The sequence below is a fragment of the Sphaerodactylus townsendi genome, linkage group LG17 (genome assembly GCF_021028975.2).
Source record: "Sphaerodactylus townsendi isolate TG3544 linkage group LG17, MPM_Stown_v2.3, whole genome shotgun sequence".
Lineage (NCBI taxonomy): Eukaryota > Metazoa > Chordata > Lepidosauria > Squamata > Sphaerodactylidae > Sphaerodactylus > Sphaerodactylus townsendi.
Window position 1 is genome coordinate 22915257 of NC_059441.1, and position 26347 is coordinate 22941603.

General features: G+C 45.8%; 1 protein-coding gene across 1 annotated transcript in view; it reads right to left on the reverse strand.

Annotated features, from left to right (window-relative positions):
* The window catches only part of LOC125424419 (NT-3 growth factor receptor-like), a 259041-nt gene that overhangs the window by 24597 nt on the left and 208097 nt on the right, over window positions 1–26347 (reverse strand). The window contains 1 exon segment of the mRNA XM_048481646.1: window positions 10396–10584. Within this exon segment, the coding sequence (XP_048337603.1) occupies window positions 10396–10584 (189 nt within the window).

The window sequence follows — 26347 nt, forward strand, 5'->3', positions numbered from 1 at the left end:
TACCACTACACCACGCTAGCTCTAGTGCTGATGCTTCAACTCATCTACATCCATACTGGAATCACTATAATCAGGAGAGTCCCCATGGTTGGTATGGACAGTCCAACAGTGTTCAAGATCCTACAGAGAATAATTTTCCACTGTTTGTCAATCACGCCTGGAGAGAGTGAGGTTGCCCTGTTGTTTCCCCAGGATTAACTGTTGCCCTCACCATCCCAGAATTTTATTTTTGAAGGGGCGCAGGAATGCTCACAGAGAAAGCAAGTTCACAGCTCAGTGCATCTTCTTTCAGTGGAAACTGTTTCCTCGCTTGACAGGACAACGGCAGCTGCTCCGTTGGCTAATTGAGTGGTTTGTTTTCTAATGGAAGACAAGTTTCTGCACCCAAGGGTCTGGCTGAGCCCACCACGGTGCTGTCTGCGCTTCTTTTGTGGACTGCACTGAGAACTGTGACTAGCCCAAGGTCACCCTGCAGGAAGTTAGCTGAAACAAATCCAGTTCTCCAGATAGGAGTCCACCACTCATGTGGAGGAGTGGGGAATCAAACCTGGTTCTCCAGATGAATGTTCACCTGCTCTTAACCACTACATCACACTGGCAACGCACTGTATGCATAACTTGCTGTTATATCTTTACAAAGCAAGGCACAGAGGTTTCTCCCATCCCCCATGAAGTCCTTTTTTTGGTGCAGATTACCACGTATTTACAGTTTTGTGTAATTAGACATAATTACTCGATTAGTGTGAATATGTGTAATTACCAACTTGGAGTATGCAATTATGCTGGGGCAGAACGTAATAAATGAGGTCATAAAAACACTCTTTGGAAGGATGTCTGCTTCACCCTGGTGGTGAACCTTGGTCCGTTGCTAAGGCTGAGGCTAAGCTCAAGTCAGCAAAAGACCCCTGAGCTGACCCCAAGGCGGGTCCAGTGAATACTTGATGCAGAAAACAGATGAGAGCTGCTCACCATGAATTTCAGACTATTGCTTCGCAAAGCATAGAGCCGCTGATTCCGAACAAGAAGCCCTCCATGCATCCCTGAAGCAAGACAGTAGCCTGCCTCAGAACGATGAAGAAAAGAAAGCATTCATTTTTTCCACACTGATTTTTTTTCAGGGAATTTTTCCATCCTCTAATCTGCCAGAAGCTAATTCAGAAGATAATCCTTCCTAGGACCATGGGACAGAGAGTTGCCAGTTATCGGTTGGGAAATGTTTGGATCTTGTGGGGTGGAGCTTGAGCAGGGTGGGATTTGGAGAGCGGCAGGGCTTCATTGAGATATAATGCCACAGAGTCAACTTCCAAAGAGGCCACGTTCTCCAGATGAATTGGACTCTGTTGCCTGGAGGTCGATTGGGTTGCTGCTTTTACTCAAATCCATCAGTATTGTTCTCTAACCAACCCCCCCCCCCCCCCATGGTGATCCTTCAATGACTGGATTTCCAACCCTGACACTGTGTTCAAAAGGCAAATCCTACCCAGCTCCAAATTCTCCCAGTGGTTCGGCCTGATTAAAAGGGGCAACAGAGCATTACACTTTTCCAGATCACCTTTCATAAACTTCAAACAGCCTTTCTGCTTTCAGCCTAAGCTAACAGCCAAGTTAATGAGCCATTACATTCAAAAGCCCATCACTCACTGGTCATGTCTCTGTGGAGCCTTTGAACGGGAAGATCTATTCTGTTCTGTTCCCTTTCATTGTGTTCCAATTGCATTCCTACCCTACCTATCCACTTGGAGCCCAGATCTAAATTCTTCATGCCTACTTTGGTATGGAAACTCCACAGAGTTGTAGCACTCCTCTAGGAAAAGTGATGGTAGAAAGTGCTGTCAAGTCACTGCTGACTTAGAGTAACCTTGTTGACTTTCAAGGCAAGAGACATTTGGGGAGCGGAGTGGAATAGAATAGAATGGTTTGTCATTGCCTGCCTCTGCATGGGCTGAGAGAGTTCAGAGAGAACTGTAAATGCCTCAAAGCCACCCAGCACACTTCATGGGAGGAGTGGGGAATCATAATAGAGTCCACTGTTGTTAACCAGTACATTACACTGACCCTCTTATGGTCATTTCACCTGGAATATTGTGTACAGTTCTGGGCACTGCAATTCAAGAAGGATATTGACAAGCTGGGACGGGTCCAGAGAAGAGCAACCAAAATGGTAATAGGTCTGGAATCCATGCCCTCCGAAGAAAGGCTTAGGGAGTTGGATACGTTTAATTTGGCGAAGAGAAGGTTAAGAGATGACATGATAGCCATGTTTAGATACTTGAAGGGATGTCAAGTTGGTGAGGGAGCAAGCTTGTTTTCTGCTGCTCTGGAGACTAGGACCAGGAGTCACGGGTTCAAGGTGAAGGAAAAGAAATTCCACCTAAACATCGGGGAAAACTTCTGACAATAGGGGCTGTTTGACAGTGGAATGCACTGCCTTGGAGTGTGGTGGAGTCTCCTTCTTTGGAGGTTTTTAAAGAGAGGTTGGATGGCCATCTGTCAGGAATGCTTTGATTATGTGTTCCTGTATTGCAAAGGATTGGACTTGATGGCCCTTGTGGTCTCTTCCAATTCTATGATTTTAGCCAGGGTCAATTTGATGCCCATGATGGAGATAGGGCAGATTCATACATCACCTGTTGGGTATCACTGTATACTTTGGCTGCCATGAAAATCTGGGCTAGAGAGATGGTTGAAGCTGAACCTTGTATATCCCATGGGTTTGGGCCTTGGGGCTAGTTTTTTTTTAAAAAATTGCATTTTAATATAATTTTATTTGTAACCTCTGTGAAATCTTGTGTTTTATGTTCCTCTGATGCATATATATGTTTTGATGGTACTGGCCTTTGACTACGTGCCATCAACTTCTGATTGCAAGATGGGAAATGAAACCTAGAGTTTGGCCATAAAAAGCTTCAGATTAGTACACTAATTAAAGGAGAAACCATCAGTGGTTAAGAGCAGGTGCACTCTAATCTGGAGAACAGGGTTTGATTCCATGCTCTGCCACTTGAGCTGTGGAGGCTTATCTGGTGAACCAGATTAGCTTCTGCACTCCAACACATGCCAGCTGGGTGACCTTGGGCTAGTCACAGTTCTTCGAAGCTCTTTCAGCCCCACCCACCTCACAGGGTGCATGTTGTGCGGGGTGGAAGGGAAAGGAGATTGTAAGTTCCTTTGTCTCCTTACAGGAGAGAAAGGGTGGAAATAAATCCAAAATCACAAGGGCCATCAAGTCCAACCCCCTGCAATGCAGGAACACACAATCAAAGCACTCCCGACATATGCTGATCCAGCCTTTCCACTGTATAACAAACTCCAGAAGAACACGATCACTCCCACCTAAGGATCCTACCACTTTCACTCCACTAATCAGGTCATCATTATTGGTTAGGAGCATATCTAAAATAGCAGTTCCCCTTGTTGCTTCTTCCACCTTCTGGACCATGAAATTGTCTGCAAGGCAAATGAGAAATTTGTTGGACTTGTTGTCAGGGAAGAGTTTGACTCCCAGCAAATATCCGGATAATTGAAATCTCCCATTACTACTATTTCTCTTCTTTGTGCAAGTTTGGTCATCTGTTCCAAGAATGCCTCATCCATCCCTTCAGACAATTAGATCAGTGTTGTTTCTCTTCCCTTTTATTTTTACCCAGATGCTCTCAGTCTGGTTTGGAGGATTTAAGTCATGGACCTGCTCACAGCTGTAACAGTTTTTTACATATAATGCTACTCCTCCTCCTTTCTTATTTGATCTGTTTCTCTGAAATAGATTATACCCTTCCATTCTTATATTCTAATCATGAGACTCATCCCACCAGGTTTCAGTGATGCCTATAATATCATATTTGTTTTGCTGCATTAAGAGTTCAAGTTCATCTTGTTTATTTCCCACACTCTGTGCATTGGTGTAGAGACATTGAAGGCCATGGTGCATTTCCTCTGGCTGTTTCTTTAAGATTTTTTCCCCTCCCACTGTTGCCTTCTTGACCTATTTGCTCAGTTCTCTCTATAACCTTTGGACTACCATCTCTATCATTTTTGAACTTCTATCTGAATGTCACACAACGCCGCCCCTGGACACCCGTTCTCAAAGGGGGTAGGCCCACCCCAAGTCCAGAGACAGCACGGCCTTCACTTCGATCAAAACAATCCACACTCCCTAGTGCTGTGTAGAGCAGCAACAAGCAGGTGTCTAATAAACACATCAGGCTTTGCCTGGGAAACATAACAAAAACTGAAGAAGATGGGAGACAGGGAGAGTGGAAAGAGGATCCCACATCCGGGGTGGGAGACATGGTGGGATCAAACCAGGACTGGGCAGATCATGACCCCAAGTTCTCAGCAAGCCACTGGAACCAACACAGTAACGTTGCAAAACTGCTGAACGTGCGCAGAACAGAATGAGCCCCTCTAGTAACCCCAACCAGAGACCCAGCTCAGAGCTATGCACACTTAGGGCACTTTCACACATGCGGAATAATAATAATAATAATAATAATAATAATAATAATAATAATAATAATAATAATGATGATGATGATGATGATGATGATGATGATGATGATGATGAAGAAGAAGAAGAAGAAGAAGAAGAAGAAGAAGAAGAAGAAGAAGAAGAAGAAGAAGAAGAAGAAGAAGAAGAAGAAGAAGAAGAAGAGTAGCTTGGATTTAGACCCCACCTTTCTCTCCTGTAAGGTGACTTAAGGTGGCTTACAAGCTCCTTTCCCTTCCTCTCTCCACAACACACACCTTGGGAGGTAGGTGCGACTGAGAGAGTTCCAAGAGAACTGTGACTAGCCCAAGGTCACCCAGCAAGAATGTAGGAGTGCACGTTCACCAGATAAGTCTCTGCGATTCAGGTGGAGGAGTGGGGAATCAAACCCGGTTCTCCAGGTTAGAATCCACCTGCTCTTAACCACTACACCACGCTGGCAATTTCAATTCACTTTCAATACACTTTCACAACGGTTTGCAAGTGGATTTTGCTATTTGGCACAGTAGAATCCAGCTGCAAAGTGCATTGAAAGTGGATTGAAAGTGAATTATTTTGCATGTGCAAAAGTGCCCTTAGACATTGAAGCTACAGTTCTCCCAACCCTCCCTTATACAACCTTCCCCTTCGAAATAATCTCACAACATGCCCCTTGGCTTGACAGCATCTCTGGCAATCCAAGTAAACTCAGCAGAAAAAACTGTAATTTACCGGACAGACCAGTGTCGGCCACAGAAGTGTGGCATACTTGATGAATGTCACAGTTGACAGTGAGAGAAATTCCAGGCCTCATGGCTCAAAAAGCACACTAATATCTGTGCCTTCTAGGAACACAAAAGAGAAATGAGAGAAATCGAAGTCTTTAAAAAGCCGCCTTTGCCTGTGTCGCTTCTCAGCTTTTGTTGCTTCGTCAGACCAATCTGCCGCTTCCGTACAAAACAGAGTCAAATAAATATGTTGTAATCAAACCTGAAGCTGGGCACAATTAAGTGGATGCGGCCCATTGCCTCAGTGATGGAAGTGTCGCCACCGGTTGATGGGCCCGCTCCAAATTGCAAACCTTAAGTCTTCTACTTCGTTTACTAGCAACAGCGCCTATTTCAAGCGACAGGGGGATCCCGAGGGGAACATTCCATTATGGAAACAAGAGGGGGACGTGCGCAGGAACCATTACTTCCGCTTAACAAGCCCTTAATAGAGACGCTAATTCTTGTGCTGTTCACGCCGAGAAGGCAGTCAAACAGTGGAGAATGCTGAGATTTAGGATCTCTGTCGAGGAAGGGTTTGCACCACCGTGCTCTACATCTTCAACACTTAGGCTTATTTTGAGTTGCACCCTGTTTTTTCCCCAATGAGGTCCCAAAACAGCTTATCCCACTGCTCTCCTCTCCTCCATCCGAGCCTCAAAATAACAATACAGTGAGGTAGGTTAGGCTGAGAGACTGAGATGGATTCAAGATCGCCCAGGAAGATTCCTTGGCAGAGTGGGATTCAAACCTGTTTCTCCTAAGCTCTAGTCTGACACTCTAACCACTAGGCAACACTGGCTCTCTTTTATCCATTCATCCATTTTTATCCCACTCATCCTCCAAGGTGCTCTGTGTGATGACTATCAGTTTCTCCCCACTAGTTTTGTTCTGTACCAACCTTTGTAGGGAAGTGACACACATTTGGATTCCTTTGCATTCAGTATACATTCCCTTCGGGTGCAATTCTCACACACGTTTTCCCCTCTTCAGAACTCACCGTGCTCTCAGGTCAGACTCTCCGCATGGTTTCCAAAACCAGTTAAAGTGAGACTTTTCAGGGAAGGTGAAATTGAGGGGAATCGACATGTGTTTTGCTTCTTGTGGGGTTCCTTGCTCTTTCCTGTGTTCCCTGCCCACATAACAGCTGTTCCTCCCAGTTGGATAAAACAAGGAAGTGGGAGGGAGGGCCAAATGGTGAATTGGCTCAGCTGGGGAGACTTCACAGTGGGAGAATCTCATTCCAAAAATGGGAAAACCCCACCGTGAAGCACACAGCTGTGTGGTAAGTCTTGCATGCATAAAAGCCCGGAAACAGGTCTGATGCTACCCAGAATATTGAAGTCCGAATGAACTTTGAATCCAAGTCTGACCGATCCTAGTCCAATACCCTGTGTCCAGGGACAAGGCTGCCTTCCAGCACCCAGAAGCCCTCCTCACACCCCTCCCTTTTATGGTCGGCTGGACCCTCTGCAACTGGCAACCCCACCCCCGGACACACAGGCAAGCATGGCCACCTTGTGGAAGCCCGGAGAAGCTGCAGGGAGCTGGCAGGAAGGCAATAGGAGCCACCATCAGCAGCTCCCCAGAGCAGGGCAGGGCCAACACAGCTGCGGCCAAGCTGCAAGCAGCAGGTCCCAGCCTTTCCCCAGATTAGGGTGGGGCCTACATAGCCTAGACCATGCTGCAATCAGGAGGGAGGGCCAAAAGCACTGTGGGGGGTGGCAATCACAAGCCAGCAGGGATTGACAAACAACCTTTTGAGAGAGGTAAAAGGAAGGCAGAGGGGAGACCACGGTTGGTAGGAAAGATGTGGACAGGGAAGGAGAGAACTGTAACAGAAGCGGAAATATAACCCTTCTGAGCAAAGTAACCTGCGGTCTTTGCCTTCTGTTATAGTGCTGACAGGTCACAAGAGTCTGAGCCTGCCCTGCGAGGATGGCAGAGAGGGGCATCGCTCACAAACAACTATGTCATTCAGGCTGCCAATAACCGATGCCACCAGAGCAGGGCCCATTTTTTTGTGGGACTTAGGAGGTCTCATTGAACGTGTAGAGAGAAATGACTTATTTTCTCAAAAGCAGAGACCACCAGAGTATCCATGTCGAGGATACTGCCACAATTACGCTCCGAACTGACCGCTTCAATTTTTGCATACCTTCATGACTCCAGTTTCAGTTAGTGACAGTTTATGCACGTGCTATTCAAGGTGGCTTATGTCCTTCCACAGGTTCATTACTCTCCCATCTCCCGTTCACATTAATTCAGGACGTGCCTCCTTGCAGAGGAAAATGAGAAAATGCATTGTCGCGTGTGACGCAGGTAAGAACATACCAGAACAAGGTGTTTGTATTGTTATCTTCCTTCTCGGGCCCAGTTGAGCAGAACAGCAATAGAAGTACCCGTTTATTCTTCAGGTGTTCAAATGCTCTCAGCTAGGAACTGTTTGTAGCAGGCAAGGCAGAAGGTTCAGTTTAGCCTTCTGCTGCATGCTCAATATTCAAGGAATCTTTGTGGGGAACATTACATGTGAAGATGACAGCCCGAAGTAATACTGCCTAGGAAATCCTTCACCACCTAGTTCTGCTGAAGGCATGTTAGAGAAGGGAAGAGATGGTAAATGAATGTGTCCACCTGGCTCATACATGCCAGTTTTGAGAGTTACACTGAACAACTTTGGGTAATGTTACATGAAACCGAAGAGGTATGGCTGGCAGAGGATTAGAGTTTTTAGTTGACTACAAAGATGGATAGCTTAAACAAAAGTGCAGAACACACATCAATATTGGAGCCATTTCATATGCTGAAAAGAACGCAAGAGAATGTACTATTTACCAAATAAGAGCTATCATATTGTCAAAGGCTTTCACGGCTGGAATCAACTTGCTGTTGTGGCTTTCCGTGGCTGTGGCCATGGTCTAGCGTTTTTTGCTCCTCACGTTTTGCCCACATCTATGGTTGGCATCTTCAGAGGCATGTCACGATAAGATGTGTTTCTCTCCGTGGCATCTTATCGTGATATGGCTTTGAAGATGCCAGCCGCAGATGTGGGTGAAATGTTAAGAGCAAAAACTCCATATGTTAGGACCATGCCCATGGCTCAGACAACCGGCAACAGCCAAAAGCTATTGTTTCTTCTCAGAAAGGCCAACAAAAGAAGTTGTTTTAAATCCACATTCCTTTAGCAAGCCAGGTCCAAAATCACATCGTCCCCTAACTTTAAATGTTTGCTTAGCCTTCAATCCAACTGAATAAAACTAGCTTCCCAAAAAGTTCGAGGCTCAACGATTCTGGCCAGGGTGACTTTTCAGTATTCCTTGAGGAAGCGCTTGCTTGTTCGCTTAAATTATCCACACTGTCCTTAGCGATGTCATTGTGCCAATTAACTACACAGCAACAGTAGATGACCTCTTGCGGTAGATGTTCCCCACCTGGATGGAATGAGTTGTGTGATTCATTCGGAAAGGAGGAAGATAGGATGAAATCTGTACCCCCCACCCCAGCGACATTCAAGAGAAAGAACAGCACAGATGGAGGGGGAAAAAAACTATTCACACAATCTGTGGATTTCAAGAAAAATCATCACCCTTTAACAAATTTAACAAAAAAAATGAAAATTAGAGAATATTTGGACATAGTCAAATGAACTGAAATTAGCTGATCAATCAGATTAAATTTCTTAAAGCTTTCAGTTCAACTGAAAGGGAATGGAATCTCTAGCCAAACACATGGGTAGATTTCTTACACAATTTTCAACTCCTACTCACTGATCCTTAACAAACCAGCAAACATTTGCTGACAGCGACCTCAAGATGCCAAATACTCCCCAATGCTAAGGACCCCCTGATAATATCACCTTATCTCTCCCCAGTCTTGATTAGGTACAAGAAACAGACAATGCCAAGCACATGAATGAGAAGCGCATGAGACAGTGTCAGGAAAGGGAAGGGAGAGATGCCATAATCTTTCATATGGTTTGGTTTGAAGCCATTCTGAACAACCTGAAATGCTGAGGATGACGTGACCAACGTTATGCACTCTAGGTGGTTAGATTTTTAATTTTTTTGCGGATTATGATGACTCAAAAGTCAACAGGGAAGAATGATTCGTCACTCAGTGAAGATGTTATTTATTTCACTGGAAGGCATTCTGTATTCAGGCCAAAGGACATGTATGTATCCACCTTCCGTCCGTATGTTAAAAGAAGGACAAGAACCAAGAAATTAACCACTCAGGATAATGAGATGGTAATGAAAAACAGTCCCTTATCTGTCAGCCGTTTTAATAACAACATTATTGTTTTGCAAACTGGATAAAGCAAATTGGTCCTGTTTGTGGGGTGGGAATATGCTGGCATCAAATAAGTTCCTCTTGAATAACCATATGCCCCCTCCCCCCAAAATGCCTTTTGGAAAACAGCAATTGCAGGTTTATTAGTGGAAAGAACAAATGTATGCCTTGTTCAGTAAAAGGCACAAAAATTAGTGAAACTCTCCAATGTTCTACTGCAGTGATATTTTTGGAGATTTGTCAGAATTTGATCTGTTGCGTGGAATGTGCTATGTTTGGGGAACTGTTTCTTTTGGGTTATTTGTGTCCTAATCACTCCTAGCACAATACGGATTTTAAGCAGTCAGTTCCCACGTATGATATATTTTCATTAACTCTGTTATTATCAGTGGTTCAGTTTCTTGATCCTTGCATCTCCATGCACAACCATTGTGAAAGGAGAGAGGTCAGTCGATTTGATCTTAAGACCCAGTTTGGTTTTGGCCTGTGGAGTCTACGGGGTGGTCACCCTCTTCTGACAAGCTGAATCCCAAGGTGACAAAGTGAAGGCCCTCTCACTATACCCTTTATTTAAAAAGGTCCTGGCAATTCTCCTGTTCAAGGATCCAGGAAGTCAATGCCAAAACTAGAGGAAGTGGTTATTGGCTGGTGATGTCAATCAATTCACCTTCTGAAATGGCCTTTTGTATGTTGTACTTTTTTATTAGACACGGGATTGACTTCTGGTTTCTGGACCATACAAGAACTCCTTTCTTCCCACACAACCCCATTTCCTTAAAACTCCTCTCTTCTCTTTCCTACTATTTTCTTCTTTGTTCCTTACCTGATCCATTTCTGGAAAAAACAAGGAAAGGAAACAGTAAATGCACTTACATGTATCTGGCTTGTGACAGTTATGGCCTTGTCGGAAGTACTGAGGGTTCTCAATGACAGGGATACGGGTCATGCCAATCACTACTGTGTCTGGGCCAGCATCCAAGGATGAAGGCCCCGTGATGCCATGGTTGATGTGATGAAGAGGGCTGGCAGAATCTTCCTCCCCACTGATCACAGCCACAGGACCTGGAAACATATAAACAACAAAACTGAGGAGAACATATCCCAGAGCATTGACCTTAGCTCAGTTCAATGTCCTTCCACCAGCTCTACTGGAAGATAAGATAAACCTGTATTCCTTATGAATTTCGCCACTGCCCATGATAGAAACCATTGGACATGTGCTATTATATTGTAGAAATTCTAACTCAGTACACCTCTATAATTTTGTCTAAATACCCAGGCAGATCAAGCCACTTTTATATCTCTTGCTGATAGCGCCAATGAAACTATCATGAAGGCAGCAGGATTTTGTGCTATGGCACATTCAATAAGGCAGAAAATTGTTGTTCAGTTTTAATAAAATCATAGAATAATAACTCAGTACTTTATTTTGTATTTTCAACACTGCAGATCACCTATATGGAACATTGCTTAATACAAACATCGTAGACTACGTATCATCACTGCATTTGTTGTTTGATCTTGGATCATAATAAAGATTGAGCTGACAAGAAGGGATTGTGCAAGTTTATTAGGCCTTCCATCCAGAATATTTCACCATATTGAAACCAGTAGAGGAATTTTGCCAGACCCAGAGGGTTCAGGCTAGCCCAATCATGTCAGATCTCAGAGAGATGAAAGTCCACCAAATCCACTGTCAAGCCCCAGATCTGGACCAATAACGGACTTGGTGATTACAATCAGAAGTCTTTATGGTCAGACAGCGGCATAGCCCTAAAAGAAGACAGTTCTGACATTGGCTCTTCTTGCGCTCCTCTGAATGCACCAAAGGTTTCTTCTCCCTTCCTTCTGCCCCCAGAAACATCAAAGCAAAACATTACAAAGCAAGAAGATGACAATCATTTGTTCTTAAGCTGACAGGAAGGGTTCCCAGTCCTACTGGTGATTGAGCGCGATCTACATAGTACAAAGGCAGTAGGAATTCACAATTCAGGGAAGCACATTATCCTTGCAGAACTATAGTCCCGTTTGATGTCAGACCACTAAGGAAGTCATGGGTCGCTATGTGTCAGATCCACAATGATGGAAACAGAGGCTCTTTCCGCATGGGCCAAATACAGCGCCCTGGGGACGGCAAAAACGCCATCCCCAGGGAGCTGTTCGCATGCGGCGCGAAGTCTCCATTTTCCCACCTCGCTCCCCGAGGCGCCATCCCTCCCCCCTGTGCCCGATCGACCTACCTTCTCTGCGACCGTCCAGCACGTCGCCGAGGCCTGGGGACATGCCCCCCCCCTGCCCTGTGACTCCGGAGCGGTCGCACAGGGCAGGGGGGTGTGTCCCCTGGCCTCGGCGACCAGCAGCAATGGTCATGACAGGTTCGTCTATCCAGTTAATGGCGCTCCATGGCGCCGTCTTCCCGTTGGTTCCTGGGACTGGGGGGGGTCTCTAGTCCTTGCTATAAACAAAAGCCTGTTGACTGTTGTGGGTTTTCCAGGCTGGGTGTCCAAGCGTGGCTGTACGGAAATGGCCAAAGTCTTGTTAAAACAGTTCTTTATTCAGCATCTTGAGAACAGCGTGAAAAATCCAGAATTGACTTTCCCCCATGCAAACTGTCAGTAATATCATTGAGGGTGCCCCCCCATGTGAACCAAAAGCAAAAATATGCAGAAAGTGAGATAAAATGCAAGGCCGTTGGAGTTGGCCTTGGCCAACACCTGCTGGAGGAAAAGAGCAGAAACACACTACATAAATATTCCAACTAACATCCTTTCCCCCCAAGCCCAAAGCTGCAAGCAGCCCCAGCACCCCACAGGCATCCTGACACTATGTAGAGCCACCTCTGACACTATGTAGAGCCATCCTGACACTATGTAGAGCCACCTCTGTCTGCCTCTTGCCTTGAAAACCTTATGGGTTTTTGGCTGTGGGTTTATCTGCACACAAAACATTGCATTAACTATATTTTAATGCTCTGCACTTGTAAGAAATCTACTGTAAAAGTTTGTACCAACTGGTTTTTCAATGTATTGTTGATGGATTTCACGGGTAGAAACAACTGTGCCATGGAGAGCAACACATCTAGCCATGGCGTGCCTCTGAAGATGCCAGCCACAGATGCAGGCGAATCATTAGGAGAAAAACTCCCAGAACTTGGACACCCAGCCTGGAAAACCCACAACAGTCAACAGGCTTTTGTTTATAGCAAGGACTAGAGACCCAACAAATCATGGGTAGTGGTCTATAGAAGATCTTAAGTTCAAGTTGTGATCAGAATATGTTATTGGAGTCATGACAGAGCTTGGTCTTGGAGTCATGACAGTGCTTGGATAATTTATATGTCATTAAAAGTCCATCATAGTACACTCTTTCCATGTCCATAAGAACCATCATGTAAGCCCCTTCCACACATGCAGAATAAAACACTTTCAATCCACTTTCAATGCACTTTGCAACTGGATTTTGCTGTGCGGAAGAGCAAAATCCAATTGCAAACAATTGTGAATGTGAATTGAAAGTGCATTATTTTGCATGTACTGAAGGGGCCATAGATGGAGGGTAAGCCTGGAGCCTATATTGTTTACCACTACTGGGTTTTCTTGAAGGAACCAACTAACATCCACAAAATATATGTAGAAAAATCATACAAGTTACATGTACATTGCTTATGAAAACTGGACACAAACTTGTCAAGTCAACAGCAAAAAACAGACAACTGAATAAGAACATAAGAAAGAGCCTGATGGATCAGACCAGAGTCCATCTAGTCCAGCGCTCTGCTCCTCGCAGTGGCCCACCAAGTGCCTTTGGGAGCTCACATGCAGGATGTGAAAGCAATGGCCTTCTGCTGCTGTTGCTCCCGAGCACCTGGTCTGCTATGGGATTTGCAATCTCAGATCAAGGAGGATCAAGTTTGGTCTCCTCCATAAAACTGTCCAAGCCCCTTTTAAAGCTATCCAAGTTAGTGGCCATCACCACATCCTGTGGCAGCATAAGAATCTATATATAGAAACGCGAAATACCACTGACTCACTGGCTGACTCATCAACAGAACTCAAAAACCACCAAAGCCACACACATTACATTTGGCACACCTGTTCCTTATGTACTCCAGGTGCTCACTAAGAAAGGATTTCCCAAAATATTCACTTCCACTTGATTTATTACCTATTTACTGTTTTCACTGTTCATCTCTGGCCATCTGTGCGAACATTCTAAGGGCAAACCAGCCCCTCAGTCCACAGACATGCTGCACGAACATTCTAAGGGTGACAGTTCAACACCACCAGCTTCATGTCCTTCACCAACTGCACTCTACCACTGCCCTCCACAGCGCATGTGAACCTATTTGAAAACAAACCCATCAGTCCACAGACAGGCTGTGAGGAAATATGCTGCATGTCACCCCAAAGTTCACAAACAGGCTACAAAAAAGTATGCTGAATGTCACCCCGAAGTTAACAGAAGGCTGTGAAAAAGCACTCCTCCACCCACCCTCATGTTAACAACAGCACTACAGCCAAATACTATCAAAACAGATTACAAACCACACTATCACCTTGGACTACTAAACATTTGTCGGGTTTTGCATTTGGACATCAGATTGCTTACTGTGGAGACAAATTTATTGCTCTCGGCCTCCGATAACCCTGTGCTTGGTGTCATGCTCTGAAGTGACGGGATGAGTCCCCAGGAATGTGCTGCAGTGGTGGTACAGTCCAGCTCCCTGCCCTTCAACCCTACCCTGAACCTCTTCACAGCCTTCTCGCTCATCAGCATCCAATGACAGAACACTTCCTTTCTGCATCCCAAAAATACAACGGCTGCTTCCACATGACGTCTTTTGGAGCCCACCAGGTGAAAGAGAGCAATAACACATTGCATTACAAAAAGACAACTACAGGAAGCTGCTGCAACATATGCGCAAACCAACCCCCTCAGTCCAGACAGGCTGTGAGGAAATATGCTGCATGTCTCCCCAAAGTTCACAAACAGGCTGTAAAGAAGTATGCTGAATGTCACCCCGAAATTCATAGAGAGCCTGTGATAAAGTATGCGTAGCGAAGCACGGGTGCCCTGCTAGTAAATGAATATGAAACAAAACAAAAGGCAGGCAATGGTAAACCACACCATTCATTTCTTGCCTTGAAAAATCTACAGGATCAGTTGGCCAAACTGAGGTGAGGTAGAGGATCTTGTAAGCCACTTTAGATTCCCATCAGGGAGGCAAGTGGGGTATAAATGTCCTTTCAACAGATACATTCCACTTGCAGACAGTTGCACTAGGTCTGTTTCTCTCCTGACTAGGGCCCCTTCCGCACTTGCAGAATAATGTACTTTCAATGCACTTTGCAGCTGTGCGGAATAGCAAAATCCATTTGCAAACAATTGTGAAAGTGGATTGACCGCACTTGCAGAATAATGCACTTTCAATGCACTTTGCAGCTGTGCGGAATAGCAAAATCCATTTGCAAACAATTGTGAAAGTGCATTGAAAGTGCATTATTTGGCACAAGGGAAGCAGATTGAGTGCCAGGGGCAGGAAATGCAAGCTACGCACCAGGAGTTTTACTGCAGTGAGGAACAAGACAAAAACTGTCGATTGAGATAGAATGCTGTTCTGGTTGAGTTGGAATGTTAGGCCCCTTCCACACATGCAGAATAATGCACTTTCAATCCACTTTCAATGCAGCTTGAAGCTGGATTTTACTGTGCGGAATAGCAAAATCCATTTGCAAACAATTGTGAAAGTGGATTGAAAGTGCATCATTCTGCACCTGTGGATGGGCCTGGCAAATGCAGGAAAAGAAGAATTCCTCACCAAGCTCAGAGGCAGGGTGGGGGGAGAGAGTCTTGGTGCCTTAATCAAGCAGCCACAATTTATTCATATGACCCGGCAAAGAAAAAAAAATCTACGGCAGGAGAAGTTTCTCTTCGGCTTTGTCGAAGCTGCCAAGGGCTAACAGAAGGTCAATGCTAGATGGAGAAGAGCTGCCACATTCACACTTCAAACACATTCAAAAGGCCTGTCTTTTACCTGCGCCGAGGAGAGAGAGGGAAGAAAAGAGCCTCGCCGCTGTCGCTAATCTATTTCTAATTGCACAATTAGTTTATTATGGAACATGAGTAACAAAGGCTTAAAGAATATATTAAGGACGGGAGACTGGGAGATCTTTGAGTCTCTTGGCACTTCCAAGAGCATCCAGAGAATGCTGGCTCCGTCTGCACTATATAGTCAAAAAGAGGAGGAGGGTACGTCTGTCTGTCTGCCTGCCTGCCTGCCTGCCTATTTATCGAGAGAGAGACAGAGACAGAGAGTAAGAGAGAGAGAGAGAGAGAGAGAGAGAGAGAGAGGCCTGCTCATTTCTCAAGACTTCAACCATTGTTTATTCTTCCAAGTGGGACATAATAAAGTTGTGTAATTAGTGGGACTCCTGGCAGGTGTGACAGGTGTTTAAGTCACTAAGAAGAGGTCTTCTTCTCTCCCTCCTCCCTGTCTGTTACTGCAAATCCAATTTAACAGCTTGAACAGCTTCTCGTCCGGTCGCTGACAATAGCTGGGGTTTCGGCGGCGTGAAAGGCATACAGCCCGGCAAGGAATTGATCACCAGCACAATGGGGAGAGGGTGCGTGGCTCCATGGCAAAGCATATGGTTGGCATGTAGGAGGATCCAGGGTCAATCCGTGCCATTGTCAATTAAAAAGGACCAGGCTGTAGGTCAGGGGAAGCCATGGCGCCTGCCAGCACCTTTTCCGACGCCTGCTAAGTGTTTTTCGGAAGTGCGTGGGTCTAAGTTGGGTTTTTGTCCAGCAAGGCTTCTGATTGGCTATTGGAGATTTGATTGGCTGTGAAGTCGCTTTGGCAGCAGCAGCCACTACTGAACAAGGATCTTCACTGTATTGCTGAAGTTAAACCGTAGCAATTATTTTCTGGCTGGCTCTGCCTTTTGCAGCCGCCATTTTGTGGCAGCCATTTTGTCACAGCGCCCACCATGCTATACCAAAATTCCGCAAGTCACTCCACCTTTTTCCTCTAACGCTAGTCATTTTGGACCTTTTGCATAAATTTAAACACATCTGCATATATAAGAGAGCAAAGGTTACTCTGCCCAATTCTAATTGCAATCTACCTACAGACCGCTGGCCCGCTCGTTCAACCTTGAGGCAAGGACAGAAGCCATTTTTAATTCTTCATTCATTCTGCTACCTCAGCATGGACAACTAAGCAATGATCTTATTGAGATGATCAATATGGCATCGATCCTTTACATTCCAGCTGTGAGGGTCAAGAGAGTCCACAAGGGAAGCCGCTAGAAAGGCTGGTTCAAGAGGGCAACAGTTAGCCAGATTCTTCCATAGATGATGGAAAAAAACCCATCTTTGCTTACATTTACAAACCACAGAACGGGACATAATTTGCTAACACGGAAGGGGGGGGACATAATTTTGGTTAAGCTTCTGTTAACATGGAAGGGGGGCATAATTTGGTTAGGCAGCATTGGGAGTCAGGTGAAAAAAAAGTAGGTAAGAGGGCTCTGGGGAGGAAGGCAATGTAGCCCCATGGCACAGAGTGGTAAATTGCAGCACCTATCTCTGCTCACAACCTGAGCTCAATCCTGATGAAATACAGTTTCAGGTAGACTGAAGTTCAATCCTGATTGAAGCTGGTTTCAGGTAGCCAGCTCAAGGTTGACTCTGCCTCCCATCCTTCCAAGGTCAAAGGGTAGACAACAATTTACTGACCACATTTTTCATGCTTCTCTGCTTCCTTGAACATCCTCCTTGGTCCCGTTTTCTGAGCTCACGCCTATTTATCTGCACCATTTCTCTGTTTATTCTTTTATTGGGGGGTGAACTTTGAAGCATTGAGTATACGAGGAGTATAGAATGGAGCACGACACTGTGAAGCACTGAAGCGTCAATCAAACACAGAACTCAAAAAGGAAAAAAAGAAAATCACGTAATGGTGGCCAGGGATGATTTTGAGGGGGTGAGTGCAGGCATACATTATTGAAAATGTTTTAAAAACGTTTTAAGCGATTTGTGCAGAAAGGGCCAATGTAGACCATTTATTTAAACATGGCATATTCCATTTTAGCAAATTTTTGCTTACCGATATATTCCTAATGATCTGTGTGGTGAGTCAGTGTGATATAGTGGCTAAGGGCAGGTGGATTCTAATCTGGAGAACTGGGTTTGATTCCCCACTCCTCAACCTGAGTGCAGAGGCTTATCTGGTGAACCAGATGTCTTCCCGCAGTCCTACATTCCTGCTGGGTGACCTTGGGCTAGTCACAGTTCTTTGGAACTCTCTCAGCCTCACCTACCTCACAAGGTGTCTGTTGTGGGGAGAGGAAGGGAAAGGAGTTTATAAGCTACCTTGAGTCTCCTTACAGGAGAGAAAGGGGGGTATAAATCCAAACTCTTCTTCTCCTTCTATATATATCCCTCATGACCTATATATTTTTGCTTATCTATATATCCGTAATGACACATATATAGTGACCTATCCCTAATGACCTATATAGCCCTCAGATATGTAGATAAGAAGACTATTGTTGGAAAGCCCAAGCCACAAATAAATAAATAGTAAGATTGCACATGGGTTGCTGTACTTTTCATTGCCAGGGAATCTGTATTCAGTATAGCTGTCAAGCACCTTGACAGGCACAGTTGTTCTCTGCCTCCATTTTTGACATCTACCAACTGTGAATACAGGTGATTCACGCAGCTGGAAACCTCCTGGGACTAGATGTTTCAGAAAGCCCCTGGTACCTGCGCACTGCCCTCCAGCTGTCTGACAATCTTCTTTCCCTTCACCCTTCCCCTCTGTCACCTTCACACATCCTCCATGGTTTGCACACCTCCCTACCAGCTACCTGATCTTCAAAACGACTTCTTCCAGAAGCACTCTGTAAAAAAAGACAACTTTTCAATTGTACATTGGAGGGGTAATCACAGGAGTGTAGGGGGAGAAAATGGGGGTGTGGCCAGGCATTCTGGGGGCGTGGCATTCCTGGGCGGGGCTGTGGCAAGGACGCAGCCGCTGCGCCGGTCCTTGGGCGGGAAACGAATGCACGCAGGCGCAGTCTGCCACGCACGCCGGTGCACTTTCTGCTAGACTGCTTCAAGTTCTGCGCGCTGTTGCAGAGAGGAGGGGCGTAACTAAGGCAAAAATCACGTGGCAAAATCACCAATTAGTAACCCCCTCTCGGCACACACAAATAACTAGTAACCTACTCTTGGGAACCTGTGAGAACCTGCTGGATCCCACCTCTGGGCGAGGGGGAAGGGGTGGTGTCAGGGATAATTTTCCACCCTCACCGGCGCACGCCCGGTGCCCCTCCACCCCTTAATAGCTATGCCTCTGGGTAACCAAATAGCTAATTGATTAAAAAAATCTGGAACCCTGCTGTTAAGTTCCATCCCCGTCTGGGGGACCTCTGAGATCCAGCACTTGCGTATCACTCAGAGGCAAGCTTGAAGCCAGAAAGGCCAGAAAACTGCAACTCATAAAACAACGTAAGTGAAAGCCCAACAAACAGAATTAAAAATCCAGCCATGCTCCCAGATGGATTGCATTTACTATGTCATAAAAAGAGCCTTCATCCTGTCAGGCAAACAAAAGGAAATCAATTTCTTAATTTTTATTGGCAGGCGTGGGCTGGGAGCCAACCTTGCGCTCACTCGCTGTGACCAGACTGGAGGCAGCTGATGAGTTGCCTTAGTTTATGCCTTCTTCCTCATAAAATGGATGCTTTCTCTAAGCCCCTTACTTTTGGACAATCTTGCAGCGCTCCCTCTTTCTTGCTGTGACATCCTCCTACGACAAGCAAGTCTCCTGATGTTAGCTTTACTCAGAGTTTCTCAAATCTTTACTTTGCTGGTCCTGACACCTGTCCTGAAATGCCAGTCCATGTTGTACCCATTTTACAGATGGAAGGAGACTAAGAAACTCCTTGGGCAACCTTGGGCAAAGCTGCTCCCACCCATGTAAGACATGCAGTCACCATATAGGTGCCACGCAGATAAAAGCAGGGGGGACTCTTTCAGGCGGCTCAGTCCTGCTCAATGTTTGGGACGTTTTGTGCCATGGTGGGCAAGAAGAAGAAGAAGAAGAAGAAGAAGAAGAAGAAGAAGAAGGAGGAGGAGGAGGAGGAGGAGGAGGAGGAGGAGGAGGAGGAGGGAAGGAGGAGCAGGATTTATATCCCATCTTTCTCTCCTGTAAGAGAAAGGTTGCTTACAAGCTCCTTTCCCTTCCTGTCCTCACAACAGACACCTCGGGAGGTAGGTGGAGCTGAGCGAGTTCCAAAGAACTGTGACTAGCCCAAGGTCACCCATCAGGAATGTAGGAGTGGGGAAACACATCTGGTTCACCAGATAAGCCTCTGACACTCAGGTGGAGGAGTGGGGAATCAAATCCGGTTCTCTAGAGTAGAATCCACCTGCTCTTAACCACTATACCATGCTGGCTCTCATGAGATGTTGAAACATCTTGCCACTGTCGGAAAATGGCCACCAACATTTCAATTTCATCTCTGAGAAAAAAGCGTTGGTTTGTCATTCATTCTCCCCTGCCCAGCCTCACCTTGCCAGATTTGTTTTTTCGGTCTAAGTCCAAACCCCTGATTCCTTGGCACGCCGCCCACCATTTCCTGCCTCGCACCTGGTCCTTGATCCCTGCCCAAACAAATATTATCTGGAGGGCACCTTGAACTCGAGGACTGGCACACTTTACAATGCCAAAGATGGGCCGTCACAGCGAAGAAGCCTATTAATCTCTCCGCTCACTCATCTTGATCACAGACACATCATAAAAATGATGTAAGCATTTCATTCAAACAGCGCTGCAGAGGGGGCATGGAGCCCGGGAGGGGGCGGGCAATTGATTTCCGGTGCGCCTGATCTTTACCTTCAGGTGTAAATACAACAGCAAAATCAATCGAAATAACACCACATCAGCTATCCAATCTTTCCTGCTCATAAGGTGTGTTTTATATACTGCAGCTCTCCCTCCCATTTGGTAATGCACATACAGACTCGGCCAGATCACAGGCTGTCATGCTAAAGGGCCAATATTTTCCCCCTCTTTATAAGGACTGGGATATTTTCATAGCTGCTGGCTGTCTCTTCCTTGGTCAAACTCAAAAATGGTGAACTGATATTCCCTCAATTTTTAGGAAATAATATTCCCAGCATCAGGTAACAGCTACACAGACTCAGAGATTCAAACCCTTGGAATAATTGTATAAGAACAAGAATCAACTAAAGGGGCAAATCAACCATCATTTAAGAAGACCAGTTGGATTTATATCCCCCCTATAGGAAACTCAAAGGGGCTTACAAACTCCTTCCCCCCTCACAACAAACACCCTGTGAGGTAGGTGTGGCTGAGAGAGTTCAGAAGAACTGTGACTAGCCCAAGGTCACTGTCAGGATGCATTTGGAGTGCTGGGGCTGCTTAGCGCTTTGGGCTTATGGGGGATGGGAATAGTAGTGGGAACTTGGGATAGTAGTGTGTGATTCTTTTCTTGCAGCTCTCCATCAGGTGCTGGCCAAAGTCAGCTCCAACGGATTTTTTGCTCTTATCAAACTGCCTGCATATTTCATGTCTGTTCACATGGGGTGTGTGTGTGTCTCCTCACATCTTATGACTGATGTTTGCGCACGGAAAAGTCAATTCTGACTTTTCCAAGTTGCTCTCTGGCTGTATGAATAAATCTCTGTTCTCCTCTGGTTCTGATTGATGGCGCAAAGCACTACAAAATCAACGCTATTCTTGATTCCAGAATGCACTGCAATCATTTGCAATATCTTGTTTCTTGGGTGGGGTTTCCAGTGGGGCATGATCAATGGGTGTATGCTTCTGATGTGCATGCCCACCGGTTGGTGTCAGCGTTTCACAAGGTGTTTCCTGACAAGCCAGGGAAAGGGGGGGTCTTAGGGAAGGCGGAGTGTCAAGTGCTGTGTGTTGTTGACCTTGGTTCCCCCCCCCCCCCCCGACTGCGTGCCAACTCTTCTTTTGGTGGTGCGCCCGGAGTGCGAGCTGGGCTGAGATATGCCTGTCTGTGTGCTATCTACAAGTATGTTTCTTTCTTTCTTTCTTTCTTTCTTTCTTTCTTTCTTTCTTTCTTTCTTTCTTTCTTTCTTTCTTTTCTTTCTTTCTTTCTTTCTTTCTTTCTTTCTTTCTTTCTTTCTGTGTGAACTCTCTTTGTTTATGGTATCTCTGCATGGGTGGGGTAATGGTCTGGTTTTATACTACTGATTGAACTCTGGGAAGCGAGTTCTCCTGTCTTGCCTATGGATCTGTCTAAGCCAGTGAAAAAAGAACTGTTTGCCTGGACTCAGTCTGTTCGTTACACAAAGTGCACAGCCAATCAAATCTCCAGTAGTCAGTCTGAATCCTTGTGGGTCAAAAGTTCAACTTGACACCACCTATTTCCTAAAAAAACACCTGGCGGGAGCCAGAAAAAGTTTCAGCGAGCATCACGTTGGGGGCCCCTGGTGTAAAGCGAGAACAATTAGCAAATTTCCATAGAAACACTGTGAAAGAGCTGCAATTTAGCTGAAGGCGAAGCTCTCCATGATGCAAGGTCTCTGTTCCCCTATTAGAAGGCAGGAGATCTTTTGTCTGAGGAAGAGAAGTTTTGGACGCCACTTCTGCAAATATCATATAGACACTATAATTCTCTCCTGCAACAGAAATGAAACCCAAGTAGAACCACCCTGGAATATCATGCACAGTTTGGGGCACCGCAATTCAAGAAGGAAATTGACAAACTGGAACAGATCCAGAGGAGGGCAACCAAAACGGTCAAAGGCCTGGAATCCATGCCCTATGAGGAGAGACTAAGGGAGCTAAGGATGTGTAGTCTGGAGAGGCAAAGGTTGAGAGGGGACATGATAGCCATGTTTAGATATTAAACTAGATACTGCAGAGAAACTAAAAACTTTGGAAGGGCAGATGATAAGCAGAAGCTCCAAGGTCTGGAAGAGACCAGCTGATTTGGTTGCCTGGTGATAAATCGACATTGACATCACTGGTTCTCCGCTCCCTCTTCCACGCATGTTGGTGACGGAGCAAGTTTGTTTTCTCCTGCTCCAGAAACTAGGACCAGGAGTAATGGGTTCAAAGAGAAGGAAAAGAGATTCCATCTAAACATCAGGAAAAACTTCCTGGCAGTAGGGGCTGTTCGACTGTGGAATGCACTACCTCGGAGTGTGATGGAGTCTCCTTCTTTGGAGGTTTTCAAAGAGAGGCTGGATGGTCATCTGTCAGGTGTGCTTTGATTGTGTGTTCCTGCATTGCAGGGGGGTTGGACTTGATGGCCCTTGGGGTCTCTTCCAACTTTATGATTCTACCCCAGCAATGTCTTGATACTTGTAGATATATGTGGATTTATGTGATGATATATGTACAGAATGGCAATTGTGCATTAAACTGTTTGAAAGGTGCAATTTTCCTGACGCATGTATTGTTGAAGGCTTTCACGGCTGGAATCACTGGGGTTCTGTGTGGTTTCCGGGCTGTATGACTGTGTTCTAGCAGCATTCTCTCCTGACGTTTTGCCTGCATCTGTGGCTGGCATCTTCAGAGAATCTGAATTATCCTGACACACTTTACAAACAAACAATAATCTCCCAGAACAAATAAAGCAAACCAAAGCAGAAAAAACCAAAATCTTGCTAAGGGCCATTGAGACAATCTAGAACAAAGCTCACAAGGAAAGTGAACTCCTTTGACTGTGCTAATCCTACTATGCTAATTCAGCCTTTGCTGCCCCTTGGCATGAAAACATTTCCCCCCCTAATGCCCGTGTCTATCTATATTGGCTTGCTCACACTCATGTATATTCAGGTGGATCTGCTTCAAAAGGTGATGGTGGGAACACAAGTTGCATCAATGCTGGGCCACCTACGGCAACCGTCAGGAGTGACTTTCACCCATAGCTGCTATTTGGAAATAGCAACAACCAACCACAGCTTCAAAGAGCCCTGAATGCTCAACACAAGAATACACCAGAAGAAGAGTTGTGATTTATACCCCATTTTTCTCAACTGCAAGGAAGTTTAAAGTGGCTTACAAACTCCTTCCCTTCCTCTCCCCACAACAGACACCTCATGAAGTAGGTGAGGCTGAGAGATTTCCACAGAATTATGACTAGCCCAAGGTCACCCAGCAGGCTGCACGTAGGTAAGTGGGAGAAACAAACCCATTCACCAGATTAGAGTCTGCCACTTTTACAGCCCAATCCAGATGGGGGGTGAACACTCACAGGGAGTAGCAGAGGGCTGTCCAGACATGCATGCCCCCTCCTTGTGTGCAAGAGGCACCCCGCCAATGGAAGGACAAAGGTGCCGGCACCTGGCCACCCATTGAAATCCAGGCTGCTTGCACAGATATAGGCAGCAGCTACAGTGTAAAAGGAGAAGTGCCCATATTGCTGCTCGGTATGGCAGAAGGCTCTGCAAACTAGAGATCCCTGCGTTCAAGAAGTCTGGCCTCATTAACAGAGGTTCCCTAATTAAGCCCTGTCTTGGGCTTGCCTCTCTCTGGGTGCAGTGAGTGTGTATAACAGAGAAACTTCACAGACCTGGCTTCCTAGCCTGTCTGCCTGTTTCCACTCCAGGACTACCTGACTCCAGACCTGCCTGACCACACTTCTGCCTGCTGCCTGCCTGTCAGGGGCAGCGCCTAGGGACTGAGGTGTACTTTCACTTCAATGCCATTTGTTGCAAGATATCTGTAACCTGATTGATATGTAAAGAGCAGAAGTGGCGTAGTGGTTAACAGCAGGTGCACTCTAATCTGGAGAACCGGGTTTGATTCCCCCCTCCGCCACTGGAGCTGTGGAGGCTTATCTGGGGAACTAGATTAGCCTGTGTATGCCAACGCATGCCATCTGATGACCTTGGACGAGTCACAGCTCTTCAGAGCTCTCTCAGCTCCACCTACCTCACAGGGTGTTTGTTGTGGGGGAGGGAGGGAAGGAGATTATAAACACCTTTGAGGCCCCTTCCGCACAAGCAAAATAATGCGTTTTCAAACCACTTTCACAACTGTTTGCAAGTGGATTTTGCTATTCCGCACAGCTTCAAAGAGCCCTGAAAGCAGTTTGAAAGTGCATTATTCTGCATGTGCGGAATGAGGCTTTGTCTCCTTACAGGAGAGAAAGAGAGGTATAAATCTCTCTCTCTCTCTCTCTCTCTCCTGATCTGGCTTTAACACGGATTGTTGATAACTAGGCTAATGACCCTGGTGAGCTAACCTCCAGAGAAACAGGACAAGCACAGAGGCAAGCCAGGTGGTGTGACCTTGGGGCACCTAAGCCTCCAAACAACACTTTTCACACTTTCTCTGGGAAAATGGGAGGGGTAACTGAGTGGGGATAAAGGGAACCAGGAAAGCCAGGTCTGCCAGAACGGGCTTTCTCAAGCTGAGTGCTCTGTTGCCTTTCAATAAACTCTACTGATCAAGAATCCAGAGCCTGTTCATTTTTTAAAGGTTTGAGACTGCACTGAATTGGACGGCCTGACTATGTCATAGCCGATGCCTGCCGGCAGCACACAACCTAGGATTTGAACCCAGAGCTACCTACTCCTAGTCTACCACACCACTAGCTCTCAAGATGAATTATACCACCGTTGAAATGATACCATCACAGAGTCCTAACAATTTGTTTTTGAGCGCCACTCAGCAGCCAGCTTTGCATAACGATTCACACCAATTTTGATTTAACTTGCAGATGAAATCCAATTAGCGACTGCATTGGAGTGTTATTCCTGACTTGGGTACAAGGACATTTGGTGCCCGGAACTAGTCAAAACACCTGACTCAGCACTGCTGGAGTTGATATGTGTGCACCAAGTAACCTCTATTCCAGCTCAGCTCAGCATGTGATCAGAAGAGAGGAGCTTGGGTGAAACATTCATCACTTTGTCATAGTTTTGCTCAAGCATGGCTTGGAGCCAGAAGAAGAGGGAGATAAATCCTGGGCTCCCAGTACTCTGAAAGAAAAGAGGCTATGAGGTCAGCCCTGAGAGGGAAAGAATGTGTGAGATGTGTGTCTATCCCTATGAAGTTTTCAGTGTCACTATAAATCCATGGCAAAGTTCATACAGCATTTCAGATATTCAGAGAGCCAGCGTTGTGTAGTGGTGAAGAGCAGGTGCACTCTAATCTGGAGAACTGGGTTTGATTCCCCACTCTGCCACTTGAGCTGTGGAGGCTTATCTGGGGAACCAAATTAGCTTGTGCACTCCAACACATGCCAGCTGGGTGACCTTGGGCTAGTCACAGTTCTTCAGAGCTCTCTCAGCTGCACCCACCTCACAGGGTTTTTGTTGTGAGGGGGGGAAGGGAAAGGAGATTGTAAACCCCTTTGAGTCTCCTTACAGGAGACAAAGGGAGGATATAGATCCAAACTCTTCTTCTTTTCCTGAAAGTTTCTGCATATGTTGGATTCCAGATCAGTGTCTGCCGCTCTTAATCACCCCGGCTCTCAATAATCACCAGTGGCATAGCCACCGGGGTGTGTATGTGTGTGTATGTGTGTGTTGAACCGGGTGCATGCCTGCAGGGGGCGCCAAAAATAAAAAATGTATTTTAAAAAATATTTTAGTGTTTTTACTTTGTCGGCTGGCGGGGGTGCAGTTTTTAGACTAGCGGCACTAAAATTTTAGGTTATCATCAGGTGAAACTCCTGATGATATCAGCCAGGTTTGGTGAGGTTTCGTTAAGGGGGCCCAAAGTTATGGAACCCCAAAGGGGGTGCCGCCATCCCCCATTATTTCCAATGGGAGCTAACAGTAGATGGGGCTTCCCTTT